The sequence below is a fragment of the Lepidothrix coronata genome, unplaced genomic scaffold (genome assembly GCF_001604755.1).
Source record: "Lepidothrix coronata isolate B3197 unplaced genomic scaffold, Lepidothrix_coronata-1.0 Scaffold13, whole genome shotgun sequence".
NCBI lineage: Eukaryota > Metazoa > Chordata > Aves > Passeriformes > Pipridae > Lepidothrix > Lepidothrix coronata.
In genome coordinates this window covers 5,484,179-5,504,327 of record NW_016690193.1, presented here as the reverse complement: position 1 = coordinate 5,504,327, position 20,149 = coordinate 5,484,179, and the positions used below count along the sequence as shown (strand labels likewise).

The 20,149-nt window shown below is 35.5% G+C and overlaps 1 protein-coding gene across 2 annotated transcripts in view; it reads left to right on the top strand.

Moving 5' to 3' along the window:
• Nucleotides 1-19,163, top strand: part of PDGFC (platelet derived growth factor C) — a 125,199-nt gene extending 106,036 nt beyond the window's left edge. For both annotated transcript variants that reach the window (XM_017806029.1, XM_017806030.1), the window contains exons 5-7: nucleotides 10,978-11,185; nucleotides 16,637-16,854; nucleotides 17,513-19,163. In XM_017806029.1, coding sequence (XP_017661518.1) covers nucleotides 10,978-11,185; nucleotides 16,637-16,854; nucleotides 17,513-17,629 — 543 coding nt within the window. In that variant the 3' untranslated portion in view covers nucleotides 17,630-19,163. The remainder of the gene's footprint in view (nucleotides 1-10,977; nucleotides 11,186-16,636; nucleotides 16,855-17,512) is intronic.
• The last annotated feature ends 986 nt before the right edge of the window (nucleotides 19,164-20,149 follow it).

Genomic DNA, 20,149 nt, shown 5'->3' with positions numbered 1-20,149 from the left:
ATGCTTTGTAATGCAATCATAGAAATGCAAGGCTAGAAGGGAACTCAGTGGGATCTTTGCTGAACCATTGTCCTGCACTAAGCAGGGAGTAGATAGACTAAGTTTTACTCCTAAATGCAAGGGATTTTAAAATGTTTTCTCTTAATTTTCTCTTATTAAGCATACTTTACCAATTAAATTTCCCTTTCACTTTTGTGTAATCACATATACTATACTTGTGTGCATAATATATATCAAAGTATAACGAGGTAACATGAGAATTAAGAGTTATAGATAGAGCTGAACGCTAAGTGTATGTCAGAACAACATTATGGTTAGCAGTATAGGGCTATAAAAGCTAGCTCACAGATTTTAAATCTGGCATGTTCAAAAGATGTGAGAATCTTTATGTGGGCAATGTAGTCATAGTCCCAACCATGTTTTCTGGGTTTTGGTATGTATGTTACACATAGATTAAGCATATAATACAAAATATTTTTCTTCACAAATCTTAAAATATGATGCATTACTTATGTGTTTTATCACATTAAGAATGGATACCTGAGGACAGAGACAGGGTTCCTTCCCTGTAAAGCAATGCTTTTTTCAAGGACTTTTTACCTTCAAGGCAGGACAAGCCCTGATTTGCAATGTCTGCTGTACAGGAATGTTGGGTGTGTTCCTTTTATTGTGATATGAATGAACAGAAAGCTGTTGTGGAATGCAATTTAACATGTATACTGAAAGATCAAATTAAAGTTGCATGCAATGTAGAAGTAATTTTCACTGTCCTTGACAACTACACTTACCAATTGTAATAAACAGGCATTCCTACTGTTTAATGTTTGATGAACTTCCTATGAATGTACTGGAGTAAGTAAACATTTTCTTAAGAACAGCTACCTATTTCCAATGGGGAAGTTCCTAGAGGGAATTTAAAGAAGCAAATTGTCGTTGCTTAATTTGATTGGGCTTTTATAGGTGTTTCGAGTAAAATGAATAGTTTAAAGAAATGTCTGTAGAAATGATGTCCTTCAGCTAGGGCTGGCCACATCTCCTGTTGTAGAATAATGTACACAAACTTTTTTTATTCAGAACAGCTGCACTTGTGTTGACTGTTTATTCCTTGTCAACTACTGCCTGACAAGTAAGAACTAGAGCTTTGTATACAGAAAATTTAAAAAAAAAAAAAGGCTTCTGTAAATCATAAATGTAATTGTGTTTCCTGATTGAATTTTAGGTGTGTCTATAACTGTAGCGATTAATAATCACTGTAACTCCATTTGCAAATAGATCTGAGCAAACTGAAAAAAATTGGACGATGTCTACATGCCCACTGCAATCTGATTCTTGGAATTTCTTTTTGCATTGACTCATTTGTACTCTTAATAGGAAAACCTAGAAAATTACATTTTAGTTTATATTTTCAAAAAGAAGATAAAGAGTTTATTTATGCGAGCACTTACTCAGCTGTTAACTCGTGTATGCATTGTCATGAAATATCCTACTGCACACACACAGTTCAAGCACAAAACAAAAAACAAGCTACCACAAGAGCTTATGTTTGAAACACAAAGAGGTAATTGAGGATATATTCAGAAAGCCAAGAAGCAATGAAATATTGAAGTAGTTTTATAAGGGTCTCTGTAGAGTTAACTCCTCAGTGAGAGCAGTATGATGAGCAAACATCACACTTATTAGAAAATACAGCAAGTAATCAATATAGAGTTCTGCCCTGGAAATGGTACAAGACTGCCTTTAAATAATGAGATAGATAAGGCAGAGAATAAACTTAAAATGTCCTTAAATATGATGGTGAGTAGTTAGTAAGGAAGAATTGAAAGGAAGGCACTAACAGAGGGAGGACAGAGCTACTACTTAGGAAAATACTTTGTGTTTCAAAAACTTAACCTTCAGGAATTAGCAGCCATCCCATGTGATGTGAATAGTTAACCACCTGTCATGCACAGAGGTTCTTCAAGGCAGAAGGTGCTGCCGACATCCTCTACAAATGATTCAACCAAACTTGTAGCAAACACTTACAGAAGATGCACGTTCCCTCATGTGTTCCATGTGTTGCAATGATTCATTGCAGCTGCTAATTTTTTTAGGACAGTTCTTTGAATACGAAAATCAAAATACTATCAGACATGGAGGTTATTATTTCTTAGACACTGAGGGTTTTGCCTGTTTTAGCACCATACTGCAAGCACAAGACACATTTCAGCACTTTCTCTGAAGAAAGATTTTATACGATTGTGGTGAGAAAAATTGTATTTCAGTAAATTATTTTGGGACTTCATTTTGCCTATACACAGTCTATTTTAAGTCATTTTCAGCAGATACTTTATCTGTATAAACACACAAACATACAGTTCATACTCTTTAAAATATGTATATAGAGGTTAGTATTGCCTGTGGTCTGAATTGGACTAAATATTTTTATTAAGCATTCAAATTGTAGAAGACATAACATTATCCACTGAGTTTTAGGTTTTTAAAGTTGCAGTTATAATCATTCTATGTGCACATCCATGAGGTACATAAACAACTAGGGTAGGATATGAAAGATAGACTTACCTTTTCTTATGGCATATATATATATATATGTAGTTACATGGAGTGGGGAAAGCTCACTGTAAATTTTGTTTAAAGTCTCATTTAGAAGACAGAAATGTATAAACAAGGAGGGAGTACTCACTAAAAATTATGGTTTTGAAAGTAGTTATGGTTTAAATATTACTCTGCCACAAGTATACTTACTAGGAACCCAAACTCAGGAATAATAAACCTAAAATTAGTTTGTATATCTACAGTAATTTGAAAACAATTAAAAAGACAAATTATTTGAGGAAGGAACTGTAGATTAAAACTGACATACTGATTCCACTTTGAAACTTCTTGTCTTGAAGACAGTCTATGCCATAGCTTGTTCTGGGATCTAATCTGATTAGATCAGATTAGATCTGATTTGTCACAGGCTAAGTGTGTGCTTTTAAATGCTCTCTGTTCAACTCAGCGAAGTTCAACTTCATCAGGCCATAATTCCAAAATAATGAGGCTGAGCCTTTGTCTACTGAGTCAAAATGTGTCCAAGTCATGAGAGATCTTGCATTACTTTGAGTCTTCTGTCTAGAATCTTATCATTCACTACTACGTCCAAAAATTCCTAATGCAAACAAGTATAGTTAAAAACCCATGACAAAGGTAGAAAGGCATCAAGATTTGACTTCCATTGCAACTAGCTGCCTGAATCTGCAAGCTTTTTGTATTCTAGAGATTGCAGGGATTTGTATACTTCATGTTTTGAGACCTCTGCAGTTACCAGAGATGCTGGTGACACAGCTTTCAAGCAGAATTGTTTATACAATTCTTCTGTCCTTAATTAACTGAAAGAATAAATCAGTGAATGAAAGTTCTTACCTAAAAGAATACAAGAATCATGAGATCATTCTGTAGAATAACAAATACTTCCAGTAAAGGAGAGACAGGAGAGAGAAATTTGGTAATTTTGTAGTGCTTATGAAATACTCGTGAAGTAGCATGTGCTACTTTGGTGAGACTTACCAGGTGCACTGAAAAAATCAGTAATTTCATGCAACTCCATGCAAGACGAATAGTTGTCTGTGTGTATATATTTTCTAGGAATAGAAACCTCTACAACTATTGTGGTGAAATGTACTGGCAATAAAGTCTCCCATATAAGACAGTACTGGGAGCATTATTTCTCTTCTTTTTGCCTTTAAAATGAGTTAGTGTGTATTATTACTGATCACTGAATATGCTGAGTTGGAAGGGACCCACAAGGATCATCAAGTCCAACTCCTAGCCCTGCACAGGACCATTCCCATGCGATGTGGAATACAGAGATACATGTGATCTCAGGAAAAACAAAATGTATTTTTATACATATGTAAACACAACTATATATGTACATACACAGAATTATATTTATGATGAGAACTAACTAATCACTAATGTTTTTTGAAAATGGCTTCCAGAGATTATTGCTATTGATGGCATCCTCTGAGAGTTAATGAACTTGGTCTATATATGTGTCATCTCTGTCTTCACAAGAGTGTCTCTTGTGAAGAGACATGCTGTGTATTTCTAAAGGTGTCAGTGTGCACAGGCTTCAGGCAAAAAGGTGCAATTTGTGAGACGAATACTGATGATTAGTGACATCCTGTGCTGTTTCCATCCTGCTAATTTCCTTGAGAACATCTCCCAGTTGTTTCCAGCACAAATAGAATTCCAGGCCTTCTCTATGGACTGCACAGAAACTGTGACAGGCAAAGATAGAAAGGCAAAAATGCATTCATTTTCCCTTGTGATCTTTGTGATCTTTTTCCTGTTGGTGGTTATTGAGAGTAGAAATTATGCATGGTTTGGAAAGCAATCCTCAAAGTGCAGCAACAAAAATATGGATCTAGAGTTCGGAAAGCCATTTCTGGCTTTAAGGTGTAAATTGGTTCAAGCCCATGCATGGATACTTAGCAAACAAGGTCCTCTGTGAGATAAAAGGAAAATCCTGCATGCATATGAAGAGAAACTGGACAAGCTTTTGATAAGAGGTTGTAGCATACTATAGGAACAGAAAATTTAGGGAGCCTGTGAAAAGCAGAGAGCTGGAGGCTCAGGAAAGAGGGGGGCTATCATCCAGCAGTCTGGTTCTCGTGTGCAGTATCTGATTAAATTGAGGAGGGTTGGTGCCCCTACCCAGACGTTGTTTGACTGGCAGAAGTTACAGCCCTGAAGTGAGGATAGTTGAACGACATGTTTTAATTCAGTGCCACTGGAACTTATTTTACCAGACCTACCTACTTAGCAGCCCCATAGTGCTGTGTCTCTCATGCAACCATCCTTGCTGCTGTGACAGTAACTTCAACTAAAGTAGTAAAAAGTGCTGCTGTGGATGGGAACTGTGATGGCCTTCCTGGCTTCCATCTCTTCCACGTGCAATTAAACATTCTTGGTTATTCCCTGGTTTTGGCAGACTAAATTGGTTGTCTGCCTCTGCATATTCTCTTTTTATTTCATTCCTTTGCTAAAGACACAAGAAGAGGATCCTGGAACTTTATTTCTCTACTTAGGTGTTTGCACACAGGCCCAACTACAGATCATCTCCTCTTCCTTCTACCTTGCAACTTGAACAGGACTAACATTTTGCATAGCAGTGGTGCACGTTAATGTTGCAGAGAGATACCTTTAGAAGTGAGATACTCGCAAATGCTTTTTTTGTATTATATACAGGCAAGCAAGTAAAAGTTTGTGCTTTTTCAGGTAGGCCAGGATTTCTAGAGTCTTTTCGCACCTATTGCTGCATGTACTTGCTGCGGGAGAAAAGAAAGAGCTATTGTTATGTAGAGAAACTTGTGTGTCCTCAGGGCAAACTCCAAAAGAGTTTGCTTTCTCTCATAGCTTCAATGATGCCAGTAGGAGGGCTACCTGTGATTACAAAGGAAGAAAACAGCCTTTCTTTGTTGTGAGTGTTACAAGAATGTGCATGTACTATAAGTTTCAAGTGAGTATCTTTAAATCTAAGCAGGACTTGGAGTATTCTTGTATAATAATTAAAAAAAGAAAGGTGGAAGGATATTTCATTAGAAGAAATATGTTATTTCTTTCAAAGTACTGATCCTAGTTGGGTTTCAGAGAAGAGGAGGTTCCTTTGAGGTTTTCTTTGTTGGAGAGTCTTTTCTAGTCTGGTTAAACCATACTGATTTTTAATAGTTTCTCTAAACTGTGCCAATTGATGAATGGGTTGTCACACAGAAACTGCTTGACAATGTTTTCTTCAAGACAAGTAATGCAAAAAAAAGTGGAAATTTCTTTTGTGAGGAAGTAATTATTTTAGACATATTATTCACTACTTGTAAGTGTCCTGTCATGCCAAGTATTTGACTCACTTGTTTTTGTTTTTCCAATCTTAACTCAGTTATTGCGTTGTTAAACGTGACATTCCTTACTCCTGGCAGCAGCAACTTAACAATATTATTTCTTGCCTCTCCTTTAACCGGAAGAGGGTAGTGTTAGTATGTCGACAGTCCTGTGCTAAGAAACAGGAGCAAAAAAAAAAAGGCTTTTCTTAGGTCGTGATAGTGCTTAAGAGCTGATCTTGAGTAGATTGTAGGTGAGTGCTGTTTTGTTCTGAATTGTTTATCCTTGGAGCAGGTTCAGTTCAAGGAAAGAAAAGATGGATAGTGGTACACAGGAAAGGTTATAACATCCAGTCCCACATCCAAATTTATACCTGATATCTATCTAACATAATTCTGGATTCTTCAGGTAAACTAATAATGAGCATCTAATAAAAGTTGGTCGTATTCTTCTCTTACAGAACTTGTGAGATCAAGGAATTGTCTTTATGCTCATTTTACAGATTTAATAAGGCTGTGTCACGAACCTGTATGCTGTGAAATGCCTGGTGCCAGAGTAAATCTAAAAATGTTTGTGTTAGCAGCTGTTGTGCTTTTGGTTGGGATGGCTTAGCTGTTGGAGCTCTATGCAGAGAATAATATTGCTGTCCTTTTTCAGAAAGATTATCTCTTGTTTATGATGCAGTCACATACACAGTCATTCTGACCTGGCAAAGAGATGCAACTTCCAGACGCTTTAAAATATGAAGCTTTGGTCTAAATCCTATGTTCAGGATAACACTGGATATACATGACAGGACAAGAAATTAATCACAAGACTTCAAGTTAAGCTACATACTAAATCATACTTTAGGTTTGAACTTCACCTAGACAATTTTAAATTATTTGTTGAAGTTTTTGTTCAGATCTGCTACTTCAGTAAGGGTCACATTCTTATTCGATTTATAATAGTGTCCTAGCCTTTTCCCTTTGAGAGAGGTTAGACAGATTTGTTTAATAGTAACTTTGATTCCTTTAATTCCTTTAATAAGGCCAACTAACTTTGTGAGCACCATAAAATGCATTTTAATCCCTGAATTTTTTCTGTGTTACTGTTGTTATGTGTGATGTTCAGGACTGGATAGTCTTGTAATGTTAGTTTTGATATTATTTTCATCCATTTTTCCATGCCCATGTCTTAAACTGTTGTCTAAATGTTGTCTATTGATCTGTCTTCTACGTTTGTAAACAACTTAGGGGATTTCTATAAGGTATTTGTTTTGACAGAGTGACCTGCATGTACAGAAATACAGTATAAACAGACCTAACAAAAATTTTGTTTGATCCAACACTAATTGTCATTCTTGGCTGTTCTACAGGCCAGCAGAAGCCCTACGTTTTCTGCTCTGGTTTTCATTCTGAATCATTTTTACTAACAGTAAAAATGCAACTGTTTGGCTCCATCTTGGTTTTAAACATATTTATTCTTATTAAAGTAAATTGAAATTGTTTCCGGGGCAGAAAAACAGAAACCACGGAATGTTTTTTTACTAGAGGAATCACATTAAAATACAGAACTTGTTGATGTATTTGTCAGATCTATCTTGACAGAAATTGTTCATGCTCAGGGAAACAAAAACAAAAAAATTATCTCAAGCCTAAAACATTGGTAATAATTGAGGATGTACTTCTATGACAGAAAAAGTGTTTACTGTCAATTAGTATTTATTGTAGAAGAGCTTGAAGAACATCACTTCCCAAAAAATGGTCTCTGTCAGGAAAGTTATTTTGCATAACTACTATATTTGGAAAGCAGAAGTGTCTGCTGTCTTGGGTTATGTCTCCCCTGTCAGATAAATAAATATCTGTTATATCAAAGGCTGATTATTTCCTAGCTGACCTGTTAGGGGAAACATACATTTCTGTGAAGGTGATGCCAGATATACAATAGATGTACAGTTGACAAATGGCTACTTTATTATAAGATCATCTTCATTGTCTCCATCAGCATTGTGTAGCAAAACAGTTAGAGAGGGTCAGTGGCCCTCCTGTGAGGCTTTCACACCATCATTCTGCAGTGAAATCGCATCTCTGGCACCTTCTGAGTACTGATGTTGGCAGCACTGCACCGGGAGTGGCTTGGAAACATCAGTTTGTGTCAGGCATGCAGGTGGAGGTGGGGGTCTGAGTAGGACTGTCAAGATAGATGTAGATTAAATTAAAATAAGAGTGATGAACTTGCTGTAAAGTCAATGGAAGCTCCATTTAAGGAGCATTTCAACATTTTGAAGTTGCAGCTATGATGCTACATTTCAGAGTTACACCAAAGTGACGTATTTGCTTGTTCTAAAAGGTATGTACCATTAATGAAGTTGAATTTTAATTTCTTGCATTAGGTCATTTCTCCTGTTTTCTATTCTGAGAGTAAAACTTTACTATATGTGTAAATATTGCCTACAGAAGACAAACAAACTGAGAAAGCTGAGTGTAATTATAAATTGTATAAAATTCTAATATATAAGTTTAGTAAAAGAAAGGAGTACTCTTTATGCTGCACTGGATGTTCTGTCCAAAAAATTTAAATTATAAAATAATTACTACCTATTAGCAAGTAAAAACAATGTAAAGTATAATTGGAATTACCATTTATATAAAACAATTTATTGAGATTTCATAAAGGTTGTTATGTCATAATATAATTTACAGCATTTATAGCTTTATGATATCAGCTATCTTTCTAATCTTTGGTACATTGTAACTGTAATTTAGGTTTACTAACTTTAAAGATTATTGGGAAAAAAACACTCTTAATCTTGAGATTCTAATGACTTTATTCCAAAACATTCATCTTCCAAGTTGTGTAATATTACTGCTTCAGTTACTTTTTCTTCACGTTTTTTTTTGCTGTGAGAATGATAAGGAAGTGATGGCAACTTTAATTGTGTTACCACTGTGCAATGATTCACCATATCTTAGTATCATTCTAGCTCAGGCAAATGTCAATTGAATCCAGAGTACCATAAATTGATGGGTTACTTGCTATACATGTATTGCTTGGTGTACATGTTTTAAGGTGTGAATATAGAAATAGATTCTAGACCAATGCATTTTTATCTGGGATCCAACAGGTTTTAATCCCAGTAGCAGTGAGACACTGAAGTAATTTCTTCAGCTGGAAACAAAATAGAAGATTGTTTTGTTTTGGTTTGGGTTTTTTTTCTGTCAGGTGCTAGTTCTACCATGTGATTCTACCACAGATTTTGTTTTTCACCTTAGCAAAACCCTACACCTTGAAACCAGGAAATGTGACTGTTGCAAATACATCATCATGCAGAAAAACAGGAAGAAAAATTTTGGAATGTTTATTTTTTTGACCATCTGAATTACGGTGTCACATCACTGTTTTGAAGCTTGCTGAGCAGCATATTTTGCTAAGAGCAACTATTTAAATTATAGACCAGAATCTGTTACTTTATTATCATAACCTAATAGATGGATCAGCATGTTACTATTTTTAATGTGGGTAATGGATGGAAGAGGAAGAGAAATATTTTAATGTTTTGAAACCTCCAGAATGGGAAACAACTTCTTTACTAACTCTATTGGAAATGATTAGCGAGATGAAAATATGTTAAAGTTAATAGTAGCAGCCCACTAGACCTACATTTTGTATTATTTTTGCAGGACTCACAGTTAAAAAGCAGCACAAATCATTCTAGTGATTGCATTTCTTGAAGTTAGAGAGAGAAAAAGCTTGAAGCAAAAAATAGGAAGGCCATGATGGTTACTTCCATTTGCTGCTCTTTCAGACACACTTTTAGCTGAAACCAAAAATGCATATATATTAGTATTGAGAGGACAAAAAAAGAAAATATTATTATTGATATGTCATGTATCACAGCCATATGTATTTTAGAAAACTGCTGTTTAGTGTGTAATGTTGCAAGGATTATTTTCCAAAATCTTTTTTTTTTCAGCATAACTCTTTACTTTCTCATAAATTTCCCTGATCATTTTGAAAAGGTAAATGACTACCATTGATCTGACACTATAGATGGAAAAAATTATAGTATATATACACCTTACATTACAGTACTGAGAGTGCCATTTTGACACTAAGTGGTATGAGGATTTTTAAATATATATATATATTTAGAAACACACATATTCTTATCCTTCCCATCCCCTAAATCAGCAGTATGTTCAAATTTTTCTTCATCTTTCTTACATGATCCAGGTGAATTGCTCTAGTGCAGTACTGTGGACATAATGTCTGTAGTGAAGTCTGTATATAAAAGCCTAAAGGAATTTACGGTGCTGCAAAAGCAGCTTCCTACTTAGTCTTCCCTTTCTGCCTGTTTTTATTCTTTTGAAAGTACAAATCAATGTATAATTTTGAAATGGATTGTAAAGTGAGCAAAAAGAAAAGCCTCACTTTGCTTGAATTTTCTATGACTAAGTACTCCCGATTCAGTGAGTTTGTCAGTGAGATTTGTGCTGTGGGAAAGTACATAGACTTTTTCAGTACTCAATTTCAGCATTTAAGTACTTTCGAGTTAATTTGGAACATTATTTTAGTTATGCTAGATGTTGTTATTACTCTGTTCATTATTGTTTATTCAGACACATAATTCTTAGCACTGTATGAAACACAACTGGAGCACTTTTTTTATCTATGTCTTTGTACTATGGTATGTTCACATTTTACGTTGAAGGACAAGAAGACAAAGATTGTAGCTAAGTTTCCGAGGAAAGGCAGATTGTGAAATGTGTCAGATTTCTAGAGGGTTACAGTAATTGTCTGTAGTGGGGCCACATTTTCAAATCACTCTTTGTTCTATTTCTTAAGTCCCGTCTGTCACTCAACGAACATTTTCAAAGGACGGGTGTAGTGGCATGCTAGCTGCAATGCTACAAATATAAGTAGAAAAACTGTGTAGAAGAAGTTTGTTTACAATTATTGCTAAAGAATAATAAGGTACTTTCTGACTCTTGTCATTTGTCTTATTAGATAAACTGTACTTTGGAACAAGCTAGCCATTTATAAACTTTCCCAGCTATGTAACTCCATAAAATATAGCACTTTGTCAAAGCAGATCCATTAACCCTCTGACTGGTGCTCTTTTGGCTTTGATTGCAGCACCACACAGAAGCACCTAGCCCATCCTTGCTCCCCCCATCAGCTTTACCATTAGATGTGTTAAACAATGCCGTTGCTGGATTTAGTACTGTGGAAGACCTTATCCGGTATCTTGAACCAGATCGGTGGCAACTGGATTTGGAGGATTTGTACAGGCCAACGTGGCAACTTCTTGGAAAGGCGTACATTCATGGGAGGAAATCAAGAGGTAAATTACTCTTCTGTCTGGCCTTGCAGCTTTCTACATGTATCATTTCTTTATAAAAAAACAGTAATTAAGAACATTCTTCACCTTAAGTTTTAGTTTCAAGAAAGGAATATGTTAGAAACACAGCAGTTATCATTGTTGTTAGCTGTTCTCACCATTGTATTATTTGAAAAGCGACAATGACTAAACTCAAAACTTAAAGGAATTTAGCAGGATAAAACAGCAAATGGGGATAAAAAAAAGGAAGTAAACAAGGTAGTTTCCTATAGGGAACCTGGGAGATCTTTATTTCCACAAAGTAACAGGGCATCTTGATGGGGTAACATAATCGAACTTCGTGGGTTTATTTTATTATGGAGGGCAAAACTTTATTTTTTGTTTGACATTGGTAATTTCTTACTGTATTGTGTGAACGAGTGGTTTATTTCCTTAGAATTTTTCCAGTCTCTACGTGAAATAAATTGAGAGCAATTACCTAAATGTCTCTCTTTGATGATATCTTATGAAATCCCTGTGTCCATGTCTGGTTTGTCATGCAGTTGTCAACTTCATCAGTTGTAAAGTAGGTTATGTTTTCAAAACTTGTAGAGCTATTGTTCAGCAAGACATTTTCTTCCATCTGCCTTTGACACTCATGAATTTCCTACCATATATCATTGAGATGCTACCCACTATATCATGTTTATGGATTCTGTGTGGATAGATAGCATGCAGGCAATATCACTTTCCTTGCCCACCATACGGCATGAAAACATATGAGCAAAACTGAATAGACTTCTCTGTTGACAGATGTAGACTAGATTATCATCTGATCAGCAAGAAAAGAGAGGAAGTAAAACCTTTCATAACTCAAATTTAAGATTTTGACAGCTAATTCTTGGATCAGAGCCTAGAGATCAACCTTTGTACTCTACCTGCGTTGCTACAGCTGTGCACACAGCAGCTAAATCAAGAACCAGAGAGGAGGAAATATCTTTAAAAGCTCTCAGCAATGGACCATACCTCTCAGATAGTCATTTAACACTTCCTTAATTAAAGAGATTTGGTATTTGCCAAATGTATGTCATAAGCATACAATAACTGGGAGAAAAACAAAATGTAGTTTGTGAAAACTTACATAAACTGAAATGCAGGTGTTGGATAACATCTGTATAGACAAAAGCAACTCCTTGCAAGACATATCTCAGAAAGAAACTATCAGAGTAAATCTTTTAAAGACTTCTAATTAGATGCTAAAATAGATTTTTCCACTGAATAAACATAGCATGGTATTGCCACATTTATCTTAAAGAGACCACCCTCAGACTGCATTATGGAGTCTGTAATGTAATAGCCTGAGGTGAAAAATTTGTCCAGTTGAGATGACATAGTATTAACTGTTAGGTCTATTCAAGAGAGAGAAAAAGCAAACCTTTTTTTTTTTTTTCCTCTCTCCCGCATGTTATTTCATCAAGTAGCATGTTTGCTGTATTTCAAAAGCTTTTTAAGAAATGTTTGGGAGAAGTGCATGCCCTAAAATTTTTGGGTTTTCTCAAACTCTTTGATTCTATGATTAGATCAGTTTCATTTTTGCAATGTTTCAATGTAAAAGCTAAATTACTGTCCTGCTTTCATGAACATGTAATTAAAAGTGTATGTTACTTTAGTAGAGAAGTGTCCTCTACTCCTACTTAATAACTTGTATGAAAAAGGCTATATTTAGACAACCTAAATTCCACAGAACTGCCTCTGATGTTTTCTCTGGATAAAATGTGTCCAGAAACTTCTAGCCAGGAACGAAGACGCACCAATTCAGAGGCTTTGATGTCTAAACATAGTCCTAAATTCTTTTATAATATTAAGCATACTTAAAAATAAAATATATTTTGCTGTGCAAAAACATTATCCCATTGCTTCCCACTGAAATCTGTAATCATTAGATCATATTCTGAAGCCTGCTCAAAAAGGAAAAATAGTCACAGTCAAACCATAGTCCTTAGCAAATGCTTTTTTCATATAGTTATGTGATTTTTTTTTTTTTTTTTTTTTTTTTTTTTTTTTACTTCTTGTTTGGGATTTTGTAACAACTACTGTTGTAGAAGCCAGTAAAAAACTTAACACTCCCAGGAACATCTCCGAAGTGCTTAGGAATGAAAACCATCCTGCTGCTATCTGTGCTCACGCACAAGTGCCCCAACCAGAATTTAGTTTGTTTCCTTGACTTTGAGAACAGCATCCAGCTGGAAAAATGTTTTGGGAAAGAAGTTTCCCGAGGGACTCAATACATGTCCCAGAAGATGCCAGACCATTGCATTGCCAATTGCAGAACACAGTTAATTTCAGGCTGATGTGAACATGGATTAGTTCAGTTGTATGTGCCAGTGAAGGCACAATTTCGACGAACACTTTACTGTAGACCTACCTATATTTACATTTTTTCCTCCCTTTTTTTCCTTCTCACTTTATTTTTATTTTAGTGTTTCTCATTTATATGCTACTGCAGAGCCTTCTATTCCTCCTGAGCTAGTGCTAGACAAAGGAACTCTGACTGTTGTGTCAGACATGATACATGAGTGGAAGCCAAGTTGAAGGAGTGTTTAAATGTTCACATTATAACAGGTACTGTAACTCAGTGCACTTGGGAAATCCACATAACCTTTTATTGTGGTTAAGTAAACACTTTTAAGGGAATATATACATTCTCTCATCTAGCTTCATGCCCACAGTGTGTTAAAATAAATTTTGAACAGACAGCTACTCTTTGAAAAAATAACAGCTTCATTCACACACTTCAAAGAAGTGATTATATAAGCACTAGATAAATTTGCCACAGACCTTTTAATGAAATTGAATTACATAAGGTAGGGCAAGGGTTCATTGTGAAGTATCATAGCAATATACCTTAATACATTTTAAAGCATGAAAATCAAATATGACATTTGTTCATCTCTTCTGAAGCCTGTTGTAACAGTATGGCACACTGAAATATATCTGCTAAGAGTTGACTTTGTGCTTTCCACAGAACCCTTTTAAAATTCATGTCTGCATGTCTGAGAGGTTCAGTTCAAATTCATTTCAATTTTGTGACAGAATGTGTAACACACTGCTTATTTTAGTGCATTGCCCTTTTCTCTATGTTATAACTACAGCTAGCACTGGGAAATTGGTGCATTCCACTGGGGGCTGCCAGAAGGCAGGCATCTCTTTCCCACTGGTTGGTGGGCTTGCTGGAAGAGCTGTCAGTGCTCAGCTTCCACTTTCAATGTCTCATGGTGAAGGGCTGAGCAGCACGTAGGCTTAGCTTCTTCAAATTCACAGTTCCAAGCATATCAGTCTCTGCAGAAACAATCTACCAGTAGAAAGTGTTAGTAGAACTAGCATTTCTCACATTGTGCTTTAGGCATTTTATCCTCATTCAGACAGTTCAGTTATTATATGTTTAAAAATGTAACATAAGAAAGAAGTACTCCATTCCTGTGTATAGTCCTTGATTAATGGAGGTAGACATGTCCACCCTCTAAATGACTCAGCCTAGAGCTATTAGCTGATCAGAAGAGCTTAAATAATTTCTGATTTCTCACAGTGAATCTCTCCCCCGGAAGTTTTGTCTCTCTTTTTCTTTGCTCCCTTCTCCAAGGAATGCTCTTGCAGTGTGGGAGGCAGGCTGATGTCCTATCAGTAACTGTATTGGAGTTAGTACGCACTCCCCACTCTTAAAAATCAGTTTGTTTATTTAGGAGCCTGTGTTAACCTGATAGTGATGGAATGAAGTGCCCCAGCTTGGCATTCACTGTAAGTGCAAGGAGAGAAAAGGCTTTAGCATGTTTAACTGACCTTTCGAAATTAATCCTTACTTATGGATGCCAGTATATGGATATGGTCTGCAGAAGAACTGTTTGAAGAAGCGTGGACTAAAATTCCTTCCCAAAGATCTACTCCTGGGATAGTACCAATGAGCATTTCTACTAGCAGCTTCTAAATTCTCTTTGTTTCTTATGTGTTTAAATAAAATTAAGAAGTGTTATCTTGCCTTGATAGGCTGAAGTTCTCCTTGATGACCTCTAGAGACTCTTTATATAGTAAGTAGAGAGAAAAAAAAAGTATTTCTCTAGAAGGTGATTAAGATCAAAAACTCGTTTTAGCTTTATTGCATATCTTTTTATTTATGAATGGATAACAACAAATAGAAAGTATTTTTAAAAGTAATATCAATGCACTGCGATATTTTTTCCCTGATTTCTTTTTGATTTAGCTCAAAAGCAGTTGATTAAAGATCTTTTCCACTTTGTTTGAGGCTTCTGTTTCAGCCATCTGAGTAGCCACGTCATCATCGGGTTTTCTTTTTCTATTTTTCTTTTTTTTTTTACCAGAGAAAGTATCCCTGTGAATTAGACATTACTTCTGTTCTTTAATGATAGGTTTGGAGAAAAACAGTTCAGATAAAATATCCCAGATCATGGTTATTATAATCTGACTTTTCTGAAATAAATCAATTTACATTGCTTTTCAGTGTTTTTTTTCAGTGTTTATCTTTTTTTTTTTCTTTCAATTTTAACTGCTTCTTTCAAAGCCTGTTATTTCTTGACTGTGCAGCTAAGGTGAACCTAAAGGAGCTTGTCCTGTTTCAGAGCTTTTCATGAGCTTGCTGTTCAACCACTGGAATAGTAAAACTATTGTGATACAGTGGAACCAGTTTATAGGGAAACTGGTGCCAAAAATTAATATCTTTAACTTGCACTTCAACTTAGGTGCTTACAAGGAGGAACTTTTTTTTAAGACACATCAAGAGAAAATAAAACCTACAGAAACAACAGAAATTCACATATATGCTGCTATGAAGGAGGAGGGGAAAATGGAGCCTAATAATAGTTACATAGGTACAGTCTTGTGCACTTATTTATTCTGCACAGAATTCACTGATGATGACAAGTTCTTGAAGTTCTTAGTCCAAAAATTCTGCTTAGATATAAATGGTTTGATTCTTTCTTATACTTACATCACCCTTGCAACGAAGCAATAATTGAAAATTTAGCAAGTTTGAATGCTTTACGCAAATGAATTAAAACATCTTTGAAATTTTGCAGGATTCTGAATTGCTGTGTTTTTGTCCAATCCAAAATGATTATAGAATAGCAACACTAGAGCTCAGAGTATTAGTATGAACAAAAAGAATTCCATTAAGGTTGATTTTATAAAACATATACTGGAACATAGTAGCCAAAGCTTGCTTTGTTTAATTTGAGCCAACTTTGCCAGAGTTATAAAATAATTGGTGACTATTACTATGCAGCGATCATTCCATTTAGGTTTCATGGTATTCATATAACTGCAGTATTATACTTTTGTGCTGAACCTGTACCACCAGCACAAAAGTGAATCTTCCTCAGGGGTTCTTCACTGCTGAAGTTGGTTTACTACCAATGAACTTGGATTGTGAATCAGAAAAGCATCAGTTTCTTTGTCTTTTTGCAGTGGTTGATCTCAACCTCCTAAAGGAGGAGGTGCGGCTGTATAGTTGTACTCCTCGCAACTTCTCAGTGTCACTGAGGGAGGAGCTGAAGCGAACTGACACCATCTTCTGGCCATTGTGTCTCCTGGTTAAACGTTGTGGCGGAAACTGTGCCTGTTGTCAACAGAACTGCAATGAGTGCCAATGTGTGCCAACAAAAGTCACCAAAAAATACCATGAGGTACACGCCTTTTTTACACTTGCATGTTTGGAAATACTGAAAGCCAGTTAAAGAGTTTGTTTTTACTAAAGGAATGCACCAATATTAATTCTATAATATTTTATGTATTACCCCGTAAATACATTTTTTAGCATTTTAATTAGGTATTAAATTGAAAAAAGTAGTATCTGCTTGTTAAAATACTATTCTGCGCAACTATTAATTAGTTTCTGAGGTATTTGTTTACTAGTGCAGTTCAAACACATCACAACCATACCTTTTGTTCTGCTTTCTCTACTGATAGATGCCAGCTTTATGGAGAAATGGATATTTGTCCATTTCCATTGCTATAAATCTATAACTACAATTACTTATTATAGAATTATCTAATTGGGTAATTCTACTATTAGCTCTTAAATAAAATTAGGTAGAAATCTGAAACTGCAAGACTCTTCTTTGGTATAGCACCATGATTTAATCATGTTCAACAAGATTTAATCAATTTTGTAAAAGGCTTGAGGTAAAACAAAAAATAGTAATAAGGAGGTGGAATTAATGAAGAATTTTTGTTTAATATGCTTCCTGTCATCCAGCGTGTTTCGAGTGCAATCTAGCTCATAGTCTAGGTGTGTGATGAAACACCTACTCTTTTCTTGATGCTTGACTTCTTCCCCTTCAGGTTCTTCAGCTGAAACCAAGGATTGGTGTCCGGGGATTGCATAAATCATTGACAGATGTACCCTTGGAACACCACGAGGAGTGTGACTGTGTTTGCAAAGGGAATACTGAAGGATAAACATGATTCAATTGTGCTGTTTTCTTTCAAAGCACATTCAATCAATGGCTGATTCTATTATGGGGCTTGTGCATTATCTCCTTCTGTAATCTCAGTTGTTTGCTTTGGGGATCTTCCATCTTCAAGATTTACAGTGATCTCTAAAAACAGGAGAAGCCAAACTGGGATTATATGTTGTGTGACAGCTCTGTTTGGAGGCCCAGTGAAAGGATGGGAGAAAGGCATCAATGAGGGATTTAAAATATATGTATTGTTGTTATCCCCACAATTTTCTTGACAATACATGGATTTATAATTTAGGAGTAGAAATAGAGTTAGAAGGCTGACATCATGGAGACTTGATTCTGCTGGCCATCTCATTTCTACAGCTCCAGTGCACCTCGCCTCTGGTTGAAAACACCCGACATCTTTCTTTCTGTGTTCAGCTATGCCTATGTACTCTAAATCAAAGCGTTCTCTGTTGTATAAACTTGGGCTAAAACAGACCGTCTTGCTCCGAATTATACTTAATTTCTCTAATGCTGGTAGGAAGGACTGGATTTTTTCCATACACTCTAGTAAAGCTCCTGCCTTTTAGAAGGAAGACTGGACAATAACATGATCTAAGGAAGAAAACATTGAAAAGAACATCGCCTTTATTCTCAGTACTATGGCTGATGATTTTTGGTTGGTTTGTTTGTTATTTTTTTATTGTGTACATTTTTATATTCTCCTTTTGACAGTATAACTATTTGCTTTTCTAAACTTGTTAAATATATCTATTTTTACCAAAGGTATTTAATATTTTTTTTTTTTTTTTTATTACAGCCTAGATCAACTATTTTTTAGCTTTGTGAGACTTTAAAGCCAGATGTGTACGGCTGAAGGAACAGAGATGTGGTTATAGTGGGAAAGAAACGTGATCTCATTTCAGTTTGTTTCTACATAGTGAAAAAATACAGTTTTTTACCTGGATGCACCATAATAATAGAGATGTATGGATGAAGCTCTAAGCTTGCTCACTCCATGAGACTAAAAATATGAGGGACAGACATTACTATAAGCGTTTTCAGAAGCTGACTTTAAAGATTCCCTCTCTCTGTACTGGCCTTTGTTCAGGTAGAAAAGAAATGAGCATAGATAGATGCATTCTGGCTTGTTTAACTCTTTAATTTCTTAAAGTAGAAAAAAAGAAACCAGTAAGAAAAGAAACCAGTGGCTTGTAGCCTTCATGATGCATCATGGTCATGGGAAGGCAGCCTTGTTAATGTTGAAGTGTATGGTTTTCCATTGACAATTATAGCTGTTTGAGTACTGTTCACTCACAGGAACGTAACACTCTGCAGTACAGTTTGATGAACTATGGTATTGTTCTTCTGTATGTATATTCTTTAACCAATACACTTATCCCACCCTATGCAAATTGAAAAGGCAACAGTAAAGTATTTTGCTTGTAAAATGCTTTAACATTATACCTAGTTTATTTTTTTTGACTATTGGATTTTCAGATTGTAATGAATCACAAAATAAAGTAATAATGCTAATTTTGGGAGAATAAATGTTTCAGTGTGGCTGCATATTTGTATCTGTTCAATGTACAACTTCATGGGAAAAGTTAAGATGGTGATTTTCTCCTTATTGTTTTGAAAGTCAGCTCTGAAAACAGAAGTCTTCTGTTACCAAGACTTCCACTTGTTTTAATAATTCTGCATTAGTGTAAATCCACAAGAAGAAAAAGAGGAGGAATGAATGTGATGCTATTTGTATAAACATTCAAAATATTCAAAATTGTGGGGATGTGAAGCCATCAAATTGAAATAACATCTTCTGCTGTTGTTTCCATTGGAAAATGTATTCTGATGTAAATTTGGTTTTATGCAAGTTGGTATGACTTTTTGATACCAGTTCTGGAAAATTCTCTTCTGAATCTGTCCCCACACTCAAGCTCTTACTCAATAAGAAAAGTATCTGCTGTAAATGTGACGTATAATTATCCAGTCTGAATATTAACCCTGTATCAGAATGCAGAATTATGGTCACACAAGAAACCTGCTATGCTTGAATTTTGAGTATTTGAGTGTTTTGCAGGGACGTTGGGGATTTTATTTTTTTTTTTTTTGCATTAATATTATCCCTTTTTTGTGATTTAAAGAGCTCTTGAACAGCAAGATGAGATAGAAACAGAAACCATAGCCCCTGGCATCATAATTCAGCAGAAGAGTCAAAAAATGTAATTCCGTTACAGAAATTTCTGCTGTAAGAAATGCAGGAGGTCTCATCCTTTCTGTAGACTTGATAGGAGAAAAGACAGGGGTAGCTGTTTGATGGGGAGTTTCAGGAGCCATATGGGGTATGGAGGGTAATGATCTCCAAATGTCACAAGTATTTCTTGTATTGCCCCCCTTTGGCTCACTTTCTTCCTTGCCAATTTCTTTCACCAATTTACTTCCCAATTGCTTGCTATGGACCTATTTGTGAGCTTATTATCCTTTTACTCTTTATATCCCCCTTCACAGTGCTGTCTCCTCATCTGAATCCAAA